Below are 20,572 nucleotides of genomic sequence, written 5' to 3' on the forward strand. Positions count from 1 at the left end.
GTTAATTCTTCTTCTCTCATCACCATGCCGATTAAATCATATATTACTCTCACTAGCTTTATACATTTGGCTTTACAGTGTATTAAAACGTTAAGAATAATTAAACGCCAAAATATATTGTTACATTATCGTTTATTATTATTATTGTTGTTACATGTTTTATTTTATTGGTATATATATATATATATATATATATATATATATATATATATATATATATATATATATATATTAACATATTATAATATATGTTATGTATTACAATTAAATACAAATTAAATAAAACAGTTTTTTTAATATATAATTAAAGGTTTTCCTATAAGTCCTTCAGTCAATAAATAATAATAATGATAATAATTCCATCCTCTGTATGTATTAATTTTGTTAAAAATATGCATCATTGTTGTTCACATCAGCATCACATTCCTAACAGTTTAACATGTACTTCTATATCTTATCTTTACAACTGTTCACTATTCTCTAGCCATTAGCTGTGAATGAGAGTACTGAATATTGCTTAACGCCTCTTTCTCTCTCTGAATGACAATGTTATCTTCTCTTTTCCTGTCTGACTACTGATGAGAGACTTCAACTTGACAATAGATGTACTTATCAAAGTGACAATCATTGTAGCAAATAACCTGATACACTGACCCTTCGGTCAATCTATTGGTAAGTTGTAAGTACAGTGAACCTTACAAATTAGTATGATAAGATAAGATCACTCGAGGCAGAAATGCAGGGGTGACCGCACATTCTCAGTAACATTAGCTGCCCCTAGATTGTGGAATGCGGTGCCTCTCTGTATTAGATAGCCACCCTCAATATCTGTTTTTAAGCCCATGTTGAAAACTTACCTTTTTGAGGATTTTCCACTATACTGTTTATTTTATAGTAATTGTTTTGTATTGTCTTATCAAAATGTTTTTATTGTGCAGTATATTGGTCAACCCATGGTTGTGTTTAATAGTGCTATATAAATAAAACTGACATTGACATTGAAAAATAAACTATCAAGATTTCAAAATAATTGTCTGCAGAGCTACTTTAAAGTAGAGTTGTTTAATCACACTGTGTGAAAATATATATGTTGGCTAATTTTAAGCCAGCATAGACAAAGTAGATGAATACACAACCATTAGCAGAGCTATTGAGAAAAGTTGCATAAGAACTGCTTTGGGGAGAGAAAACAATGTATAGCTATTTATTTCTTTTGCAAGCTTCTGGTATTGATTTGTCACAAATGGCTACACACAAACACCAGCTATGACGTGAGGTATGTGCTTCTCTCAGATGACATGTTTTCAGCAAATACTCTTTCTAAAGCTTGTAGTTAATATTTTCTTATTTTCCTAACCAGACTGGGGGCCAATTTGTACTAGGTTCCATGGGGATCAATCCTAATCTTATCTTCTGTGTAGAGTCCATTGGGGTAATGTGAGCTCAGTGTAAAGGTTAGACTGTTGTGAACTCAACATCAGCATAACCCATATTGTCCAATGTAAGGACTGTACAGCTAAAGACGATATGTATGCATGGTGGTATACTTTAAAAGTATTTTAGAAAAGATATATGCTCTTGAGTAATCAGAAAGTATATTTGCTAGAAAACCCTACAGTAGTTTTGGTTTATGGGCTCAAGGTCAAAGCTGGTCTTGCTGCTTCAACTAAGGGTAAATAGGGGTGTGGAGGAGGGGCATGGAATTAAAACAAACCAGGACAGGAAATCAGGACCTTTATGGTTTATTAGCATGTGTCATAAACATCTTTGCGATAAATATTTAATAAACTTTACTGCCCATTCATTTTCAGCTGTTTGATTTGGAATATTACAGCAGGAACACATTCATTTACCAATGACCTGGTTGACAGGTGCTCAGGGAGAATATAAAGGACTTTGATTTTGCTTTGTTATACATGTAAAACAGAACAAAATAATAAATCCAAAGAAATAAACATATATGTTTATAGTAGTTGTAGCAGCCTAGTAGTTCGGCTAATAATATCCTAACAAGTTACCAATACAAGAGTCTTCTTGGTCTATTAATTAAGTTATAAATTGCGATTAAAAAAAAACAACATTTACTTATATAATACTTTATTTATGTTTCTAGCTGAAAAAAGTCCTCGGAAAACATACTGATTTTTAAGTTTAATGCTATATATTGGGGAGCTTGAATTATACCTATAATTATAATAGTATAATAAAATAAATAACCTGTTCCTATTAAAATATAGCTGAAAGAATAAGAGATTCAAAAGCAGCGCTTGCGTTTTCTCCGCCCTCCACACGCAGACCCCTTCCGTCTGCTCGCGCGACTCATCCAAACGCGCCGCTGCCTTTTAAAGCGCGAGACAGCATGAGCGCTGTCACTCTGACACTGAGCGAGGCAGGTTAGGGAGCTTTTGTCGTCTCATTCATTTACCCCCCTTTTCGTTTTCCTTTTCCACCTCGTCGATAAACCATCGCCTTTTCATTCTCTATTGTGCCGTAACTTCCAAAGCCCCTTATCGCCGCCATGTACCGGTATTTTGGGGAGCTGCTGACTCGCGGAGCTGCTAACGCTCTGGCCTCGGGATGCGTCGAGTCCGCTCTGCCGGCTTCCTCATCTCTGCTGAGGGTGCGACACTACAGCGACGCCGCTGACAAGGAAGATGACCCGAACTTCTTCAGGATGGTGGAGGGCTTCTTCGATCGTGGCGCTGCTATTGTCGAGAACAAGCTGGTGGAGGACCTGAAGACCCGGGAAACGCCGGAGCAAAAGAGACACCGTGTGCGGGGGATCCTCAAGATCATCAAGCCCTGCAACCACGTCCTGAGCGTGTCCTTCCCCATCAAGAGAGACAACGGAGAATGGGAGGTTATCGAGGGTTACCGGGCACAACACAGTCAGCACAGAACTCCCTGCAAAGGAGGTAAGAGATAATATTGTTTTTATATCGTGCAGTAATAAGGCGGTAACAGATCAGTTTACGTGTGTTTTGCTCAACAAGAGGTTCTCATTCATGATGACAGTTGTTGCCATAATGACTTGCAAACCTTTATGCGTTTTCTTTTATTCATGATTTATTTATTAATGTTTGTACGACTTTAAATGTGGGATTTGGATCGATTTGGCCTGTCCGTAATTAATCATTTGGACACACCTTGCACCTGCACATGTGTACAGTATGTATTACCTGGGGAAAGAAGCCTGGCATTTTGAACTGAATCTTTTGCAGTTACAACTTTAGATTTTAACTTGGCTTTAGTCAATTGAGAATAACAATTAATCTGCAATGTAAATCAATTATGTTGTCAAATGAAGTGCAGTTTTCCATTTCAGTATAAATGGAATGGTGGAAATTGTACACTATCAGGCATCTTTGTGTGCCTTGGCTTGTTACTTTTGTTTTTGGATTACTGTGGTTTTTGACCTCGGAATGTGCTTCCTGCTTGACATTTATAGTCATTAATGTGAACATACCAGTTTCAACTGTTAAAACTGACTTGCAACTGATTGTACCCTTATGCCAAAAAAGGGCAAGTTGTATCGAGTCAACTGTGTGTTTTCAATACACAAAGGATCATTCACATCATTCTGTTCGGTTCGGAAGGTCCATTCTTGTTAGGTTACTAAACATTTGCCTGGATGCTAGCTGGTAAGGAAGAGATGTGATGAGAATGGGAAAATATCCATACATGTTTACTTTTTTGGTTTCAGAGACATGCATATACTCCAATGAAAGGGTTGAGGCACAAGAGAATGTGCCTCAATATGGAGGCACATCCTCTTGTTGTAAATCATGTGAGGCCCACAGAATCACATTCATTCTTGACAGCAGATGTTAAGAAGCAGTGGTGATCAAGAGATTGAGGCGGCACAGAGTGGGAGGGGGATGTCATCATGGCACTGCATTGTGTGTGATTTGTGGGGTGACGTATCGTGAGAGAGCGTTATTAGGGTGGATATGGGGGTAGGGCTCAGGTCCTCTGGCTCCTCATCTGTGGGGCCGGACCACTCTGCTCACATTTACACATACAGTAGCATTTCGAGACTCACCAGTGTGTATTTGTTTTTATGTCAGTGCTCCACCTTAGCATTTAAGTTAAAGGTATAGTCCATTCGAAAATTTACTCACCCTTGTGCAGTTCCAAACCTGTGTGACTTTCATTCTTCTGTGGAACTTACAAAGATATTTTGAATAATGTTGGTAAAAAATGTGTCAGTTCCCTTTGACTTTCATAGCCTTATTTTCTTTATTATCAGAAAAAAAAGTCAGTGGAAACCAAAACTATTTTCTTACCAACATTATCAGACAATCATAGAAGTTTGAAACAACATGAAGGTGCAGTAAATGACAGAATTAAATTTTTTTGGTTGACTATTCCTTTAAAGGATGTTATTGTGACTCTAGCCATGCAGCAATATGAAATTACGAGAGAGTACAATGTCTGATTAACAAGAAAATCTTCTGTTTTGTGTGAAAAGTTGTTGTTCCCTCTTCTGACTTCTTTATTTGTCTTGCAGTGAGTCAGTTGTTATCCTTATTCTCAGGCCACAACTTCTCCATCAGAAAGATACTTGCCTTTTTAACTTAAAAGTGGCTAAAGTTGGCATGAAATTAAAATTCTCCTTATCTACAGTAAATGCTTGTTATTGTGAGCAATTCATGCTTGCACGTTTTACTTGCCACCCTCCAAGTTCATGATCACCTGTCTCCATATTTAAATCCAATGACCACATTTCAAAATCCAATGAACCATCTTTACCCTACATTTGATCTTTTTTCATAATGTGTTACACTCAAATATATGCCACAATATGGAAAAGAAAATATGTCGCTATTTCCATTTCAACATAACTTTAATGAACACCATCAATGTGATTCTGACAAGACCAGTGCTAAGAAGCATCTCAGCACAACAGCTTTTATTTTAACAAATTATTTTCACATCGCAAACCAATCCAGGTTAGCAAATTTAAAAAAATTGACAAAATTCCAAGTGTACGTACTTTTTTTGAATATCATGCACACAAAAGCTCACCAATAATATAGCCTTTTGTGGAATGTGCTCAGTTTAAAGGTGAGCAGACACAAAACGGACTACCTTAATGAATCAGAAAATCAGCCAATCAGAAACACTCATTGCTCGTGAATCATTTTGCGTGTTTAGGAAGAATGCAGTTAAAATTTGTCAGAAGTTAGCAAAACGGCCGATATTAATCGCAGCCCCTTTAATCATTCTTGCGACGCAGGTACTAGTTCTCCATGGCTCAAAGACTACCAGTGACAAAAATGCTGTGATTGACATTATCTGCATGTAATAGACAAGATTAGGTACACATTACAAAGTACAAGAGAAATTCAGCCAGCAAACACCGTCAGCTAATGGCTCAGTGCATTTCATCAAGTGTTAGCCAAAGTTGTGCACGTGAATATCTGAATCACTGGATCAGCAGAAATATTTGGCTGCATATCCTTTATGTGCGAGACTAATGCGAAAAAAAAAATTGTGCAGGAAGAGCACATCCTGGTCCTGATCAAGCACATTTGGCCTAGCTAGGTGGAGTCGAAAGAGATGCTGGAAAGGTTTCCTCTGTTTGTTTGTTTCTTCTACTATATCCTTTGGATACAGTAGTAGAAGATCTATGCTGAGTCATTCCTCCACTCAAGAGCCCCCGTCATCTCTCTCACATCATTTTCCCCTCCTCTCTGTGTGTATAAATGAAGACCATTTCAGCTATAGCGGAAAAAGCACATCTGGAGAGCTTTTAAACACAGACAAAATGACGCCTAGAGGGGATGATTTTCTTAATGGTTTTTCAGCAATAAAATTACATCTTATTCAATGGTTTAGTTCCATATTGGCCTGTATATGAGTACGAAAGTATTGTGAACAAATGCAGTCATTAAATATCACAGAATATTATATTATATTATATTATATTATATTATATTATATTATATTATATTATATTATATTATATTATAAAGCCTTTAAAATGAAAAAAATGTACAGTGAATATTTATGCAATCCTTATCCACAAATCAAGAATAAAAATAAATCCATTGATCCACTAGTGTGGGGAAACCTTATTTTATTTGATTTTATTTACCATGATGTATGTAAAATGGAAGTTCATTGGTCCAGCAGTGTGTGATGTACATTTATTAAATCCGTCCTTTTGATTACACAGAAGAATGCTAGTTAAAAACTACATTAAAACTTTAAATAGTTGCAGTGAAAGTATTTTTGCAGAGATATTTATTCACTGTTATATAATAGCACACATGGTTTGTTTAAAAATATCAATGAGTGCTCAAGGTTTGTGTAGCAAACAGTATTCTTTATTCGAGCCACAGTCTCTGTGCCTTTTGAGGTCACATCCATTCTGTGGCTTGCTTTAGAAAACCAACATTTGGCACTAGCTCCTCCTAGAAGGGAGTGAGGGTAGCACCTGTTCTAATGAAGCGTGACCAGAGCACACAAGTTGAGCTGGAAAAGGTGACCCGTGACCTTTGAACATGAACTGGAGCAAAAATACAAATATAATTTAAAGTCTCAGTGTGGTCTTGGTTTATTACTAAAGTACAATGTTAGAAATTTGACTAATCTTCAGTAATGCAGTGTAGTTTTCGTATTCTGTCCTGTTTATCCTCATTCAATTCATCATGAGGACACAGCTAAAGAAAAAAAATCTGGTCTGTATAGTCTGTTTGTTTAAGCCCATTGTGTGTGTTCTTGGTGTTGTACAAATTTGTAGAGAAAAGATCTGCTGAGGTTTTGGTAACCAGTTGACTCCTTGTAAGGGCTGTTATTAAACCCATTTTCATGGGCCCTTTTGCTTTTCATTTCAGGTATTCGTTACAGCATGGATGTATCCATGGATGAAGTTAAAGCTTTGGCCTCCCTGATGACGTACAAATGTGCTGTTGTGGGTAAGCTTTGTGTTTCTCCCCCCAGTATTGGGCTGAATTTTGCACTTGATATATTGCTGGATTGTGCGTTAGATCCCTCTTACACTCAAATCATTGAGTTATATTAGATTTAAGAAAATCCTTCATCCTCATAGATTACACATAATTTATCGTCTGACTTCTAGATGTGCCATTTGGTGGAGCTAAAGCTGGAGTGAAAATCAACCCTAGGAATTACTCTGTAAGTACCAAACACACATGTATGGAACTAACTCTTTATCATGTCTGTGGGCGTTGTTTGCCTTTTTCATGAGCTCAGCGAAGTGGAAATGCATTTCATGCCATCAGACCTCCTTTCTCTTTAAAATGGGCCTTGCTCCCTGATTGCCCTGTTGAAAAAAAAAAAGGCATATGTTGGATAGGTATGTTTTGCCTACATGTGCAATGACAAAGTTTAATCTTATCTAATCTAATCTTTTGAAGCACAGCAGCTGGTTTTATCTGGTTTAAGATGGTCCTGATTTTATTATAAACTGGTTTAAGATGGTCCTTAGCATCTAAAACCAGCTAATGAGCAAGAAAGGATCAGCTTAAATCAGCTCAAACCAGCTGCCATGCTTCAAAACATTCCTAACCAGCATACATTGATTTAAAAAAAAATTTCAACAGGTTGAATGAAGTCCTGAATAAAGAGTCTACAATATAAAGTTTCAATGTGTAGCAATTGATCTTCCCTGTTGTTCTGTTTAATACTTGTAGAGGTTGTCATGAGTTATCAGAGGCAAACATGTCATTTGAGAATGTTTTTATTTACATTTTGATTTTATTTTGATTTTTTTGTGCTGTTCAGGATAATGAGTTGGAGAAAATCACAAGAAGATTCACCATTGAGCTTGCCAAAAAGGGATTCATTGGTGAGTTTATTGATTCATTTGTACTTTTTGATTCCACTGTTGAATACCAGACATGACCCCTACATGAAGGAATTCTGGAAAATAGAAACAATATTTAGTTCAGTTTGGGTTAGTACAATTTTTTTTTTTTTATTCGCAGCAGAGACAAATTAAATTGATCAAAAGTGACAATTATGACATTATACAGGTGCATCTCAATAAATTAGAATGTCGTGGAAAAGTTCCTTTCAGTAATTCAATTCATGTATTAAATAAATTCAGTGCAGTCAGACTGAAGTAGTTTAAGTCTTTGTTTTTTTTTTATTGTGATGATCTCAACAAATCAGAACTTCATAAGACCAATAAAAAATAAATTGTGAATGGTTGGTCTTCTGGAAAGTATGTTCATTTACTGTACATGTACTCAATACTTGGTAGGGGCTCCTTTTACGGCGTGGCATGGAGGTGATCAGTTTGTGGCAATGCTGAGGTGGTATGAAAGCCCAGGTTTCTTTGACAGTGGCCTTCAGCTCATCTGCATCTTTTTGGTCTCTTGTTTCTCACTTTCCTCTTGACAATACCAAATAAATTCTCTATGGGGTTTATGGGGTTCAGGTCTGGTGAGTTTGCTGGCCTGTCAAGCACATCAACACCATGGTCATTTAACCAGCTTTTGGTGCTTTTGGCAGTGTGGGCAGGTGCCAAATCCTGCTGGAAAATGAAATCAGCATCTTCAAAAAGCTGGTCAGCGGAAGGAAGCATGAAGTCCTCCAAAATTTCTTGGTAAACGGGTGCAGTGACATTGGTTTTCAAAAAACACAATGGAGCAGCACCAGCAGATGACATTGCACCCAAAATCATCACAGACTGTAGAAACTTAACACTGGACTCCAAGCAACTTGGGCTATGAGCTTCTCCACCCTTCCTCCAGACTCTAGGACCTTGGTTTCCAAATGAAATACATGACTTGCTCTCTAAAAAGAGGACTTTGGACCACTGGGCACCAGTCCAGTTCTTCTTCTTCTTAGCCAAGGTAAGACGCCTTTGACGTCTGTGGTTCAGGAGTGGCTTAGCAAGAGGAATACGACAACTGTAGCCAAATTCCTTGACACGTCTGTATGCCTTGACCCCAGCATCAGTCCATTCCTTGCAGTGTTAATTTCGTTGACTAAATATTTTCGTCATTATTTTCGTCACAAATATATTTTTGCGGACGAAAACGAAACGAAAACTAAAAAAGAAGTCACAGATAGAGACAAAAACTATGACTAAATTGATTGACATTATCTTCAACGAATAAAGGACGAGACGAAAATGGACTGTGACGAAAATCAAATCAGCAGACGGGAGAGATTTGAGGAATGAACAAAAGAACCGGCAAAACGGAACAGGCGAGACTGCATGAGAGAAGAGAACCAATCAGAGCCTGACTTATTGAGACGTAAAACGAAAGTATTCCGTTTTTGACAGAGCTCCCGGGAAGACGGCATTCGAAGAGCGACAAAATGTCCACAGCTCACGTCACATTTGACGACGAACAAAACAAAACTAAGTATAAAGCATGCGGAGCGAACATTCGTGGCATACATACTAATACTAATGTTTAGTATATTTTATAATGTTCTACTTGTTGACAATATCACAAATATTTCTAGATTGGTTATGTGAAACGTGAATGTTCACATCCTATCATTATACATACTAATCTAGCAATAGTGTAGTATTTAAAACATACAATATTGCTAGACAAATGAATACCTTATAAAATCTTGTTACTTTTTTTATCCACCTAGCTGCCAACTTATTAAATAAGCTTTAAGGTCCTGGACCTAACTTTATTTTTCTTTTATTGATGGTCAATTGGCAGCTAGTCATTGTTTACAGTATCATGACCGTGTTTGTTGCTGCATAAAAGCTTTTATATTGAAATAAAGACACAGTTGTGTTGAAATAAAGTTGAATTTGTGTTTTTATATATTTTGGTTAAGTTTGTTTCCTATACCAGCGGTAAAAAATTGTCTAGTAAATCTGTTATTGATTTTAGTCTTATTTTAGTCGACTAAAATACCAAGCAATTTTAGTCGACTAAAATAAGACTAAAATTAAAACAAATCAGATGACTAAAACTTGACTAAAACTAAAAAGAATTATAGTCAAAAGACTAAGACTAAAACTAAATTAAAATTTTGTGTTAAAATTAACACTGATTCCTTGTGTAGTTCACTCAAATTCTTGAATCGATTTTGCTTGACAATCCTCATAAGGCTGCGGTTCTCTCGGTTGGTTGTACATCTTTTTCTTCCACACTTTTTCCTTCCACTCAACTTTCTGTTAACATACTTGGATACAGCACTCTGTGAACAGCCAGCTTCTTTGGCAATGAATATTTGTGGCTTGCCCTCCTTGTAAAGGGTGTCAATGATTGTCTTCTGGACAACTATCAGATCAGCACACTTCCCCATGATTGTGTAGCCTAGTGAACCAAACTGAGAGACCATTTTGAAGGCTCAGGAAACCTTTGCAGGTGTTTTGAATTGATTAGCTGATTGGCAAGTGACCATATTCTAATTTGTTGAGATGTTGAATTGGTGGGTTTTTGTTAAATGTGAGCCAAAATCATCACAACTAAAAGAAGCAAAGACTTAAACTACTTCAGTCTGTGTGGATTTAATTTATTTAATACACAAGTTTCACAGTTGGAGTTGAATTACTGAAATAAATAAACTTTACACATGTTTATTACATGACATTATAAAAAAGTCTATTTCAAATAAATGCTATTTTTTTTTTACTTTAAATTAATCAAGGAATAAAAATATTAAGGAGCACAAATGTTTTCAACATTGATAATTATAAATATGCACCAAATCAGCATGTGAAATCATTTTAATATGTTTCATCTATCTCTACTGCATTTTTGATCAGATAAATGCAGCCTCTGTAAGCATAAGATAATTCTTTTAAAAACATGGTACCTTTTGTAATATCACTGCATTGCAACAATTCTGAAGACATCAGCAAATCCTCAGGGAATTCTAAACTTTGCTTCCTTGCTCTTTTAACCTGGAAGAGCTTCAGCACCTTGGTGCTGTAAAAAGTCCCACTGTGTGCTTCCCTGCCCCCTTTGGAGCTGTTTTTGGAAATGTGTTCAGGGTGCAAGGCTGTCTGCATGGCTGTTTATCTGGATGCCTTCCTGTTTTCCTCACCAAAGCAGCTGGTACTGGTATGGGGGGAAGGGCAGTGCACTCTCACAGCGTCAGAGCGGGCACTGAAACTCCAGCTCTCCATTATAACAACACAAGCTGCCTACTCGGATCATTTGTCGCATTGCCACTTAAAAGACTTTTCCCTGAGATGTGCAATCATAAGTACAATTAGCATAGTTCATAATAACTGATGTGAAACCGGAGTGATCCCTGTGCCTGGACACAATACCACCATCTGCTTTCATGAGACAATTAATTCTGACGAGTTGTAAAAATATATCTTTCTTCTCTCCCTCTCCTGTTCTTTTGCATTCAGGACCTGGCATTGATGTACCCGCCCCTGATATGAGCACCGGTGAGAGGGAAATGTCCTGGATCGCTGACACCTATGCTAACACTATTGCCCACACCGTAAGCAACTGTCCATCTCTTATAACACTTAAATTCTTATTTATTACATTAATAATAAACTATGCCAATAAATCTCCTGTTGGGGTTTTTCCTTTTCACCACTTGTAGATTAATATGCCTTGCCTCTTAACCAAAATGAAAGGTTAAAAAAGCATATACCATTAAGGATTTCTGAGCAATAAGTGTTACAAAAACAATAGTTCACAGCGTTTAGAGTCTTCTGTAAGAAGTAAAACTTTCATCATCATCTTTATCAGAAACATTACACACTTTGTTTGTCCATCTCTGATAGTGTTGTGCTATCTATACAACAGACTGTGTAATGTTTACCTTTGTGCCCTAATAAATGGATAAGTCGTAGCTTTATTTGCACGGACAATTTGCTCTCTTATTATATATGTACATATTTTAGAGTGTATTTCCTTTTTGTGATATGATTTTGGATGACAGCTTCAGCTAGCACAGAGTGAGAACAAAGCTGGGTCATTGGAGTATGAGGATTCCTAAAGCTGAATCATACAGATTTGTGTGTGTGTGTGTGTGTGTGTGTGTTTGCTGTGGTGCTTGTGGTCAGGGTTATTTCTGCTAGAGGGCTCTTATCATAATTAAATAATTAAAAACAGTAAAAGCACTATCCCCATGCATGGCAACAAAAGAATGATCATGTTTTTTTCTACTTTTAAATGGGAAGTTAATGATTGTTAAACAGTATCCAGCCTTCCTAATTCTGAAAGCATCCTTTGGACAATAAAGTTTTGCAAAGTCAGAATGGGAAGACAAGAGTCCAGTCACATCCAAGCACTCTGTCACCCTGGAAACAACTTGACCTCAGAAAGCAACATATGTATCTATAGCTTAATAAAATCTGTTATTAAAAATGAACTAATAATTAATTCACAATATGGCTGATAACATGTAAGATGTTACATTTCTATAATATTAAAACTAAAAACTACATTTTCTTAATGCTACCAGTAAAATTACAGTGTGAAAAGTGCATATTCATTTTGAGATTTGCTGAAGATTATATTTACAGTGTTGCATGTTTAAAGATGTACTTATCTAAAGGTATTCTTTTTACCTTTTAAAGTATTTATTTTTTAATAGTATTTTTCTCTTTAGCTTTTCTTTAACATTTTTGTCATTTTAATACTTAAACTTGAAACAGAATTTTTATTTGTTCATCTTCTATTTCTATTTTATTTCATATCAATTTTAACAAAAAATATGGTTTTAGTTAACCATATCAACATTGATCTAAATGTAAAATCCAGTATCCGCTGTCGCTGACGAATTAAAAAATGTTGCTTGTCCTAACGCTGGTGTGTCTGAGACACGAGGGAAACTCTGTCAGTGTTCTACAAGGGAACAGTAAATGATTGATGATATCAGTGGTTGATCATGCGGTTGAGTTTATAAAGGGCAATAATCACTCTTCGCTAATACTGCAGTCTCAGCAGATCTGCATGTGCACAGCGGCAGTCAAGGGAAACGTTGCATAAACTTCGACCTATCAGACATGCAAATCATCTTGATTTAAATGTCCAGCAGTAATGAGATACTTTGATTTCTCTTCTCAGCTCAGCAGATTATGATGATGCATATGATGGGATTTGATAGCATAAGTTGTTTTTAAATCACTGTATGCTTGTTCGGAGGTTAATAAGGCTGCTGTAATACGTAGAGTATGTTATTGAGATGTTGTCCGTCCCCTGTCCTCTGTCCTGTCCACTGTCTTGTTCGTCATCTGTGAGGAGAGCATGTATGTCATTCAGTGACATAAATAGGGCTATAGTAGCTGACCTTGGAAGCTTGTAAGCTACACTTAGAGTGACCCTTCCCACATACCCTAACGACAGAACAAGACCCCTTCACACCATACTAAGAGCTCTGGTTGTTAGTGTATCACATGTTGTCCTCTTCTTACCCTCTGAACAGCCCTGACTGGTGCTTGTGTTTTTGGATGAGAAACAGACTACCAGTGTTGACTTGAGAACCAAGCACTGTTTTTTATTCAGAACAGGTTTCAGTTAAAAAAAATAAAAATACTGGAACTGAAAGGTTTCCATGACATTCAGTTTCATTAAAGGGGTCATATGATGCGATTTAAATTTTTCCTTTCTCTTTGGAGTGTTACAAGATCTTGGTGCATAAAGAAGATCTGTAAAGTTGCAAAGATTAAAGTCTCAAATCCAAAGAGATATTCTTTATCAAAGTTAAGACTCTGCCACACCCCCCCTAAAATGGCTCATTCAGAGACCGGGTCACATAGTGGAGTCAGCTGTCCTATCCGTCCATGGCTTGTGTACTGCAAACACATACGAGTGCGTTTTCCCCTTTCGGGCTTGAACTGATGGTAAAACTAAGGACATTATTAACTATCTTTACATTTATTTTGAAATGTGAATCTCGCAATTAAGGAAAGGTCCGTTATATCTCCAACGAGTGCTTGCAGTGTCCGGCCAATCACAATGCACTGGGTCAGCTGGCCAATCAGAGCAAACTGCGCTTGCAGGGCATAGAGGACCTAGAATAATGTACAGTATTTGAAAAAAAATGTGTTTTATGAACATTAAAGCATGTCAACATATTCTATTACACCAAGTAATTATCTTTAACAAAGCATCATATGACCCCTTTAATGGTTCCACATTAATGTGGACTTAAAGATACACATTCTTAAAGGTGATTATGTTAAAAATTGTTACCTATTGTATAGTTAAATTAGAAATTGAATCAGTATAATATTTTGTGAATGCTAATAATGTTCCAGTGTCATTTTAGTATTCTTTTTAGTAACCATTTTTCTGTTTGTCTGTGTGTCTCTCTCTTTCTCTCTGTAGGACATCAATGCCCATGCCTGTGTGACGGGTAAACCCATTAGCCAGGGTGGTATCCATGGCAGAATCTCAGCCACTGGGCGTGGAGTCTTTCATGGCATTGAGAATTTCATTAATGAAGCCTCCTACATGAGCAAACTGGGCCTGAACCCTGGATTCGCTGACAAAACCTTTATTATTCAGGTATAAAAGACCATTTGAAGAGGTTTTTAACTTCACTTGAACTAGTTTTCTTAACTATATTTTAATGATTGGTCCTTAGTTTTTCTATACAATAAAACTTCACTGTTAGAGTGAATGGCACAACTCCCTTTTGGGGGGGTTTCCAGTACCAGGTACTTTTTTCAATTACCACAACAGCTGAGGTTCCAAGTGAGCCGTACCGTAACCAAAATGTGACGTGTAAACCCTGCTGATCACTGATTTGCTGGAGAGAATCGCCACTATCTGTGTCATTGAATTTGCGACACAAGACACTAGACCTGCTAGATTAAATCAGCACAGCCAGCGAGGATCAAACAGGAAAAAAAATGTATACGAATGCAACAGTTTTCAACAAGCACACCTTTAACAAAATAATGGCTGTTTCGTGGTCTGATGAGGAGGTACAGATGTTCCTCTCGTTGGATCCAGCGAGAGCTTGATGGGATGATGCGGACTGAAAATGTTTATCAGGAGGTCGCTGCAGTAGAGGCGGCGCAACTATAATGACATGTCTATAATCCCACCCACTCTAAAGCGGCACTAAACTGCAGTGGAAATGCAAACCGAGCCGAGCCGTACCATGCAGTGGAAAAGCAACAAAAGTCAAAAAGAGATGTTTAGCAGAATGTTCATGCTGCTCTTTATCATACAGTGACCAGGAATTGTTGAGCTAATAATAAAACATCAAAGCAATAGGCTATTGTATGACTTCAGAAGACTTTTTATATTAAAGTCAGATGGACTATTTTGTTGAAACATGACTGCCACTGATCAAATCATGTTTTCATTTTTTGCAAAGAAGCATCATCAAAACATTTGTTTGTAAATAAATGAGGGTGAGTAATTGATTACAGCCGAAATAACCAAGTGACTGTAATATGCTGACTAAATATTATTTTGCTAACACAAAAAAGAATGAGTTAACCATATGTCAGCATACAGTGAATCTCAGTTCCTTGAAATCACGTACAGTAAGAATCCCACTGCAAATACCGCAGAGAACTGCTTTTCTTTACAGCTGTGAAATCTGTTGATTTTCCCATGAACCTGCGGGTTTATTTGCTAGGATTAAGATTTAGCTTTTGTCTTTGGGTTCTAATGAATTTCAGTCTTAATCACAGTGGTCTAAACTCAATTCAATCAGTGCAGCCCAGACTACAGAGGGAAGGGATTCTCATCGACTGTTGCGCTGGGATTACTGCCTCACGAATTACATTCTCTTCCTAAAGATTTAGTGCCATGTGTAGTGAAGAGACAAGAGAAGATGTTGTCACGTGTTGTGGATTTAGAGCCGCACAGAGAAGAGATAGCATAGTGAACATTAGTATCAAACATGCCTCATATGACTGCTTCCCGTTTGTCCTTTTGTGATATGAGCAGCCATATGCATTTCCCCTTTTGACATGTACGTGACATCTTGCCATAAACATACCTTTGATGAGGTGAATAGGCGTCCCAGTATAAGCTATTTCCAGTATTTCTCTTGTAATTATGACAAAACTGCTTCTTATCAAACCTCTTTTGTTAATAGAAACTAGGAGAATTTATATCAAATTAATCATGATTCTTTTTGTGACATATGAAGCTTCAAAAACTGGATTAAAATAAATGAATTCAAATAAAATTTATATTTAAGGGGAAAATAAATTTATTTTATTGTAATATATAAGAATTGCTTAGTTTACATGATAGTTTTACATGTTTTTAGCTTTTTGATTTGGATTGGAGTTTGATTATTTAACAAATTAATAATAATATGTTAATTTACTTTTTAGTCCTCTTAAGGGTCCTCTAGGATGTTTGAGGCCTGGTTGAGAACCATTAATAGCTAGTCAAAACCACTCGGGGGCGCCATTTCCATGTTTTACCACAATTTATTCTAGTGTCCTATCCTGTTATGCAGGGTTTCGGTAATGTGGGTCTGCATTCCATGCGTTACCTCCACCGTTACGGTGCCAAGTGTGTGGGAATTGCTGAAATCGATGGCAGCATCTGGAACCCCCACGGTATGGACCCCAAAGAGCTGGAGGACTACAAATTGGTCAGTTAAGGGTCCATTTACAATTTCTTTTTCTGGATATCATGGTGAGAGTCTGCCACTTTTTCTGTGCTTAAATATATAAAAAAATCCATTTCTGTTTTCTCTTTAGCAACATGGTACTATCGTGGGCTTCCCCAACTCTCAGCCATATGAGGGAAATATTCTGGAAGCTCAGTGTGATATCCTCATCCCTGCAGCTGGAGAGAAACAACTGACCAGGAAGAACGCTCACAATATCAAAGCTAAGGTCTGACACTAACAGCATCGGCCAGATGTGCTTGCTATGCTTAAATGTTCTTTACCGATGCCGAACGTATCTTTTTTTTATTGCTTCAGATTATCGCTGAAGGTGCTAATGGTCCCACTACACCAGATGCTGACAAGATCTTCTTAGAGAGGAACATCATGGTCATTCCAGTAAGAGAACAACATTCTCTTAAACTCTGTCGTGCTTCAGGAAAATAGAAACAGGAATAATGATTCATATCTTGATGTGCAGGACATGTACCTGAACGCTGGAGGTGTCACAGTCTCCTACTTTGAGTGGCTGAAGAACCTGAACCACGTCAGCTACGGTCGTCTGACCTTCAAGTATGAAAGGGACTCCAACTACCACCTGCTGAGTAAGCGTTTAAACTTCCTCAAACCACTCTGCATCAGCATCCTATCAGCCTCGGTCTCAATCAATGGACTTACAATATTACATTAGTCAAAGCTATTGTCTGCCAACAGGCATCTTAACTCTTCAGAATGTTCTCTTGCTGAAACAGAGGGAATTTGTATATATATCTTTTTTTTTGTCCAGTGTCTGTGCAAGAGAGTCTTGAGAGGAAGTTTGGAAAGCAGGGTGGCCCCATCCCCATTGTCCCCACTGCTGATTTCCAGGCCCGTGTAGCTGTAAGTGTCCACAATGTTTTACCTTCTTGCTTTACACACACACACACACACACATATATATATTATTTTATGTATTCTTATATTCTATTAATGTTTTTTATTTATTATTACTGTTTATACTTTATGTATACAGTATTTTCAAAATAATAGCAGTACAATGGGACTAACCAGAATAATCCAGGTTTTTTTGTATATTTTTTATTGCTATGTGGCAAGTTACCAGTAGGTGCAGTAGCTTCTCAGAAAACAAACAAGACCCAGCATTCATGATATGCACGCTCTTAAGGCTGTGCAATTGGGCAATTCGTTGAAAGGGTTGTGTTCAAAAAATAGCAGTGTCTGCCGTTGACTGTACAAACTCAAAACTATTTTGTAGAAACGTTTTTGTTTCTAGGTTTTAGCAATCCTATGAATCACTAAACTAATATTTAGTTGTATGACCACAGTTTTTTAAAACTGCTTGACATCTGTGTGGCATGGAGTCAACCAACTTGTGGCACCTCTCAGCTGTTATTCCACTCCATGATTCTTTAACAACACTCCACAGTTCATTTACATTTCTTGGTTTTGCCTCAGAAACAGCATTTTTGATATCACCCCACAAGTTCTCAATTGGATTAAGGTCCTGGGTTTGGACTGGCCACTCCATAACATTAATTTTGTTGGTTTGGAACCAAGACTTTGCCCGTTTACTAGTGTGTTTTGGGTCATTGTCTTGTTGAAACAACCATTTCAAGGGCATGTCCTCTTCAGCATAGGGCAACATGACCTCTTCAAGTATTTTAACATATGCAAACTGATCCATGATCCCTGGTATGCGATAAATAGGCCCAACACCATAGTAGGAGAAACATGCCCATATCATGATGCTTGCACCTCCATGCTTCACTGTCTTCACTGTGTACTGTGGCTTGAATTCAGAGTTTGGGGGTCGTCTCACAAACTGCCTGTGGCCCTTGGACCCAAAAAGAACAATTTTACTCTCATCAGTCCACAAAATGTTCCTCCATTTCTCTTTAGGCCAGTTGATGTGTTCTTTGGCAAATTGTAACCTCTTCTGCACATGCCTTTTTTTAACAGAGGGACTTTGTGGGGCATTCTTGAAAATAGATTAGCTTCACACAGACGTCTTCTAACTGTCACAGTACTTACAGGTAACTCCAGACTGTCTTTGATCATCCTGGAGGTGATCATTGGCTGAGCCTTTGCCATTCTGGTTATTCTTCGATCCATTTTGATGGTTGTCTTCCGTTTTCTTCCACGTCTCTCTGGTTTTGCTCTCCATTTTAAGGCATTGAGATCATTTTAGCTGAACAGCCTATAATTTTTTGCACCTCTTTGTTTGTTTTCTGAGAATCTACTGCACATACTGGTAACTTGTTTGCCACGTAGCAATAAAAAATATATTTAAATATATTTAAAATTCTGGTTAGTCACATTGTACTGCTATTATTTTGAACAATACTGTATGTCTATTTATTTAATGTATTTTGTTCAAATTCTAAGTGTTTTTTTATTTTATTTTTTGGTATAACCATTTCTAAACTATTAATGACTGTTGTCAGCAAAGTAGAAAAAAAGTTATCACTTTGGTAAAAGAAGTTGATATACCAGATATCGACTAGATTTCATTGCTTACAGAATGACAGTGCAGTCAGTCTGTCCTAAAGATTGAATTGGGAAACAATTTGGGTTTATGTGCTCCGTGAACAAAGCTTTGGAGTTCTCTCCAAGATCAGCAGTTTTTAACCTGCATGTGATGTTTATGCATTGATGAGATGTGATGTATTTGTCGTACAGGGTGCCTCAGAGAAGGATATTGTGCACTCTGGTCTTGCCTACACCATGGAGAGGTCTGCCAGAGTAAGTTCTTTCAATGTCATTGAAGAGTTTTGTATACTGAAGCTGACACACATAAAGTAAAACAGCCCCAGCTAGAGCAGGAACCGCCCTTGACTCCTCTTCAGCTGCTTTACAACAGCCTCATTGTCATAATACAGTTGAAAGAGAATTTTAATTTGTACACAACATCAAGCCCTCGCTTCAGGCATATTTAGTCTAGTGTGGTATGATTGCCGTGCAAAGAAAACCACCTCGCATGTTGCACAGATGTCCTTATTATTTATTGATGCTCTTTCTGTTTCTCCTCTGTTCTTTGTAAAGGAGCTTCGATGTAGTCAAACCTGTATTCATGTAATAATATTTCCCCTTTTCAGCAAATTATGCGCACGGCAAACAAGTACAACCTTGGCTTGGATTTGAGGACGGCAGCTTACGTCAACGCCATCGAGAAGGTCTTCAAGGTGTACAGTGAGGCTGGCTTGACCTTTACATAAATGACCCAAATTTCCCTTTGCAAAAAGAAGACAAAAATGTCCATCAACCTCTCGATCCCCCTCTACAACCTTCTTAACATATCAGAATTTGCATCAGCCTAACCCCATTTCCTCATGCTGTCATGTCCCAGAAGCTCCGTCCTCATGAGTTTGAGAACTCTAAAGCGGTTTAATTTGTTCTGAGGCTGCAGTTTTCATGTGATGTGGTTTCAAAGCATTCATTGTCTCTGATTTTTGTCTTGATCTGTGTTAAACTAATGGTCCTCTTCAAATGCAGGTGTAGGGCAATGTTTAAAATGTCTGTTAATTTGTCCTGTTGGCCTTGGCCTCCTCTCGCTTTCAAATTGGTGCGTTTTTGTCCTTGTAGGTTTTATTTACTTCATTCTTATTATTCGTTCCTGCAAACCATTTAAACATGGTTATTGCTACAGTCATGAAGAGCGTTAAAGAAGCCTTACACCTGCGAGCAGGAGAATTATTTTGTCAGTATTGTGCATGTAGTGCATCACACAAAGGGAAACCCAGCCATGATATGTCTCATCTTAATGTTTTGACCCAGAGATGTAATGATGTTCTAGCTGACACTGTGCAGTACATTTAGGTACAGATGTTTTTGTATCTGATGCAGTTCACACCCATTAACATTCAGAGATCTGCTAGCTGGTAAACCTAGAGGACCCGGGCCACTTGCGCTTAAATGAGAGCTGGAAGTCGCTCGTCATGCTTATCTGCACCCATATCTGGAACTATGTTTTGGAAATTTATATTGCCTTTTTTTGTTGAGCATTAAACAAATTATTCTAATTTATTTACTGTTGTATTATTTTCTCTGTGTCACCAAA

The 20,572-nt window shown here is 37.4% G+C and overlaps 1 protein-coding gene across 1 annotated transcript; it reads left to right on the forward strand.

Moving 5' to 3' along the window:
- Positions 1 to 2,518: 2,518 nt before the first annotated feature.
- On the forward strand, positions 2,519 to 20,538 carry glud1b (glutamate dehydrogenase 1b). Its single transcript, XM_026222697.1, has 13 exons — positions 2,519 to 2,915; positions 6,843 to 6,923; positions 7,088 to 7,143; positions 7,753 to 7,816; positions 11,318 to 11,412; positions 14,256 to 14,435; positions 16,360 to 16,497; positions 16,607 to 16,744; positions 16,834 to 16,914; positions 16,997 to 17,120; positions 17,303 to 17,394; positions 19,195 to 19,257; positions 19,611 to 20,538. Exons 1-13 carry the CDS (start codon positions 2,519 to 2,521, stop codon positions 19,728 to 19,730), a joined length of 1,629 nt encoding a protein of 542 aa, XP_026078482.1. The 3' UTR covers positions 19,731 to 20,538.
- Positions 20,539 to 20,572: the final 34 nt, after the last annotated feature.

Source organism: Carassius auratus, chromosome 37, assembly GCF_003368295.1.
Source record: "Carassius auratus strain Wakin chromosome 37, ASM336829v1, whole genome shotgun sequence".
NCBI lineage: Eukaryota > Metazoa > Chordata > Actinopteri > Cypriniformes > Cyprinidae > Carassius > Carassius auratus.

What these genes read in the sequence shown, in the direction of transcription:
- glud1b (XM_026222697.1), top strand. Translation starts at nt 2,519, where the DNA reads ATGTACCGGTATTTTGGGGAGCTGCTGACTCGCGGAGCTGCTAACGCT. An exon ending in GTACAAATGTGCTGTTGTGG is followed by an intron (nt 6,924 to 7,087) that starts GTAAGCTTTGTG and finishes TCTGACTTCTAG; the next exon opens with ATGTGCCATTTGGTGGAGCT. An exon ending in GGAACATCATGGTCATTCCA is followed by an intron (nt 16,915 to 16,996) that starts GTAAGAGAACAA and finishes CTTGATGTGCAG; the next exon opens with GACATGTACCTGAACGCTGG.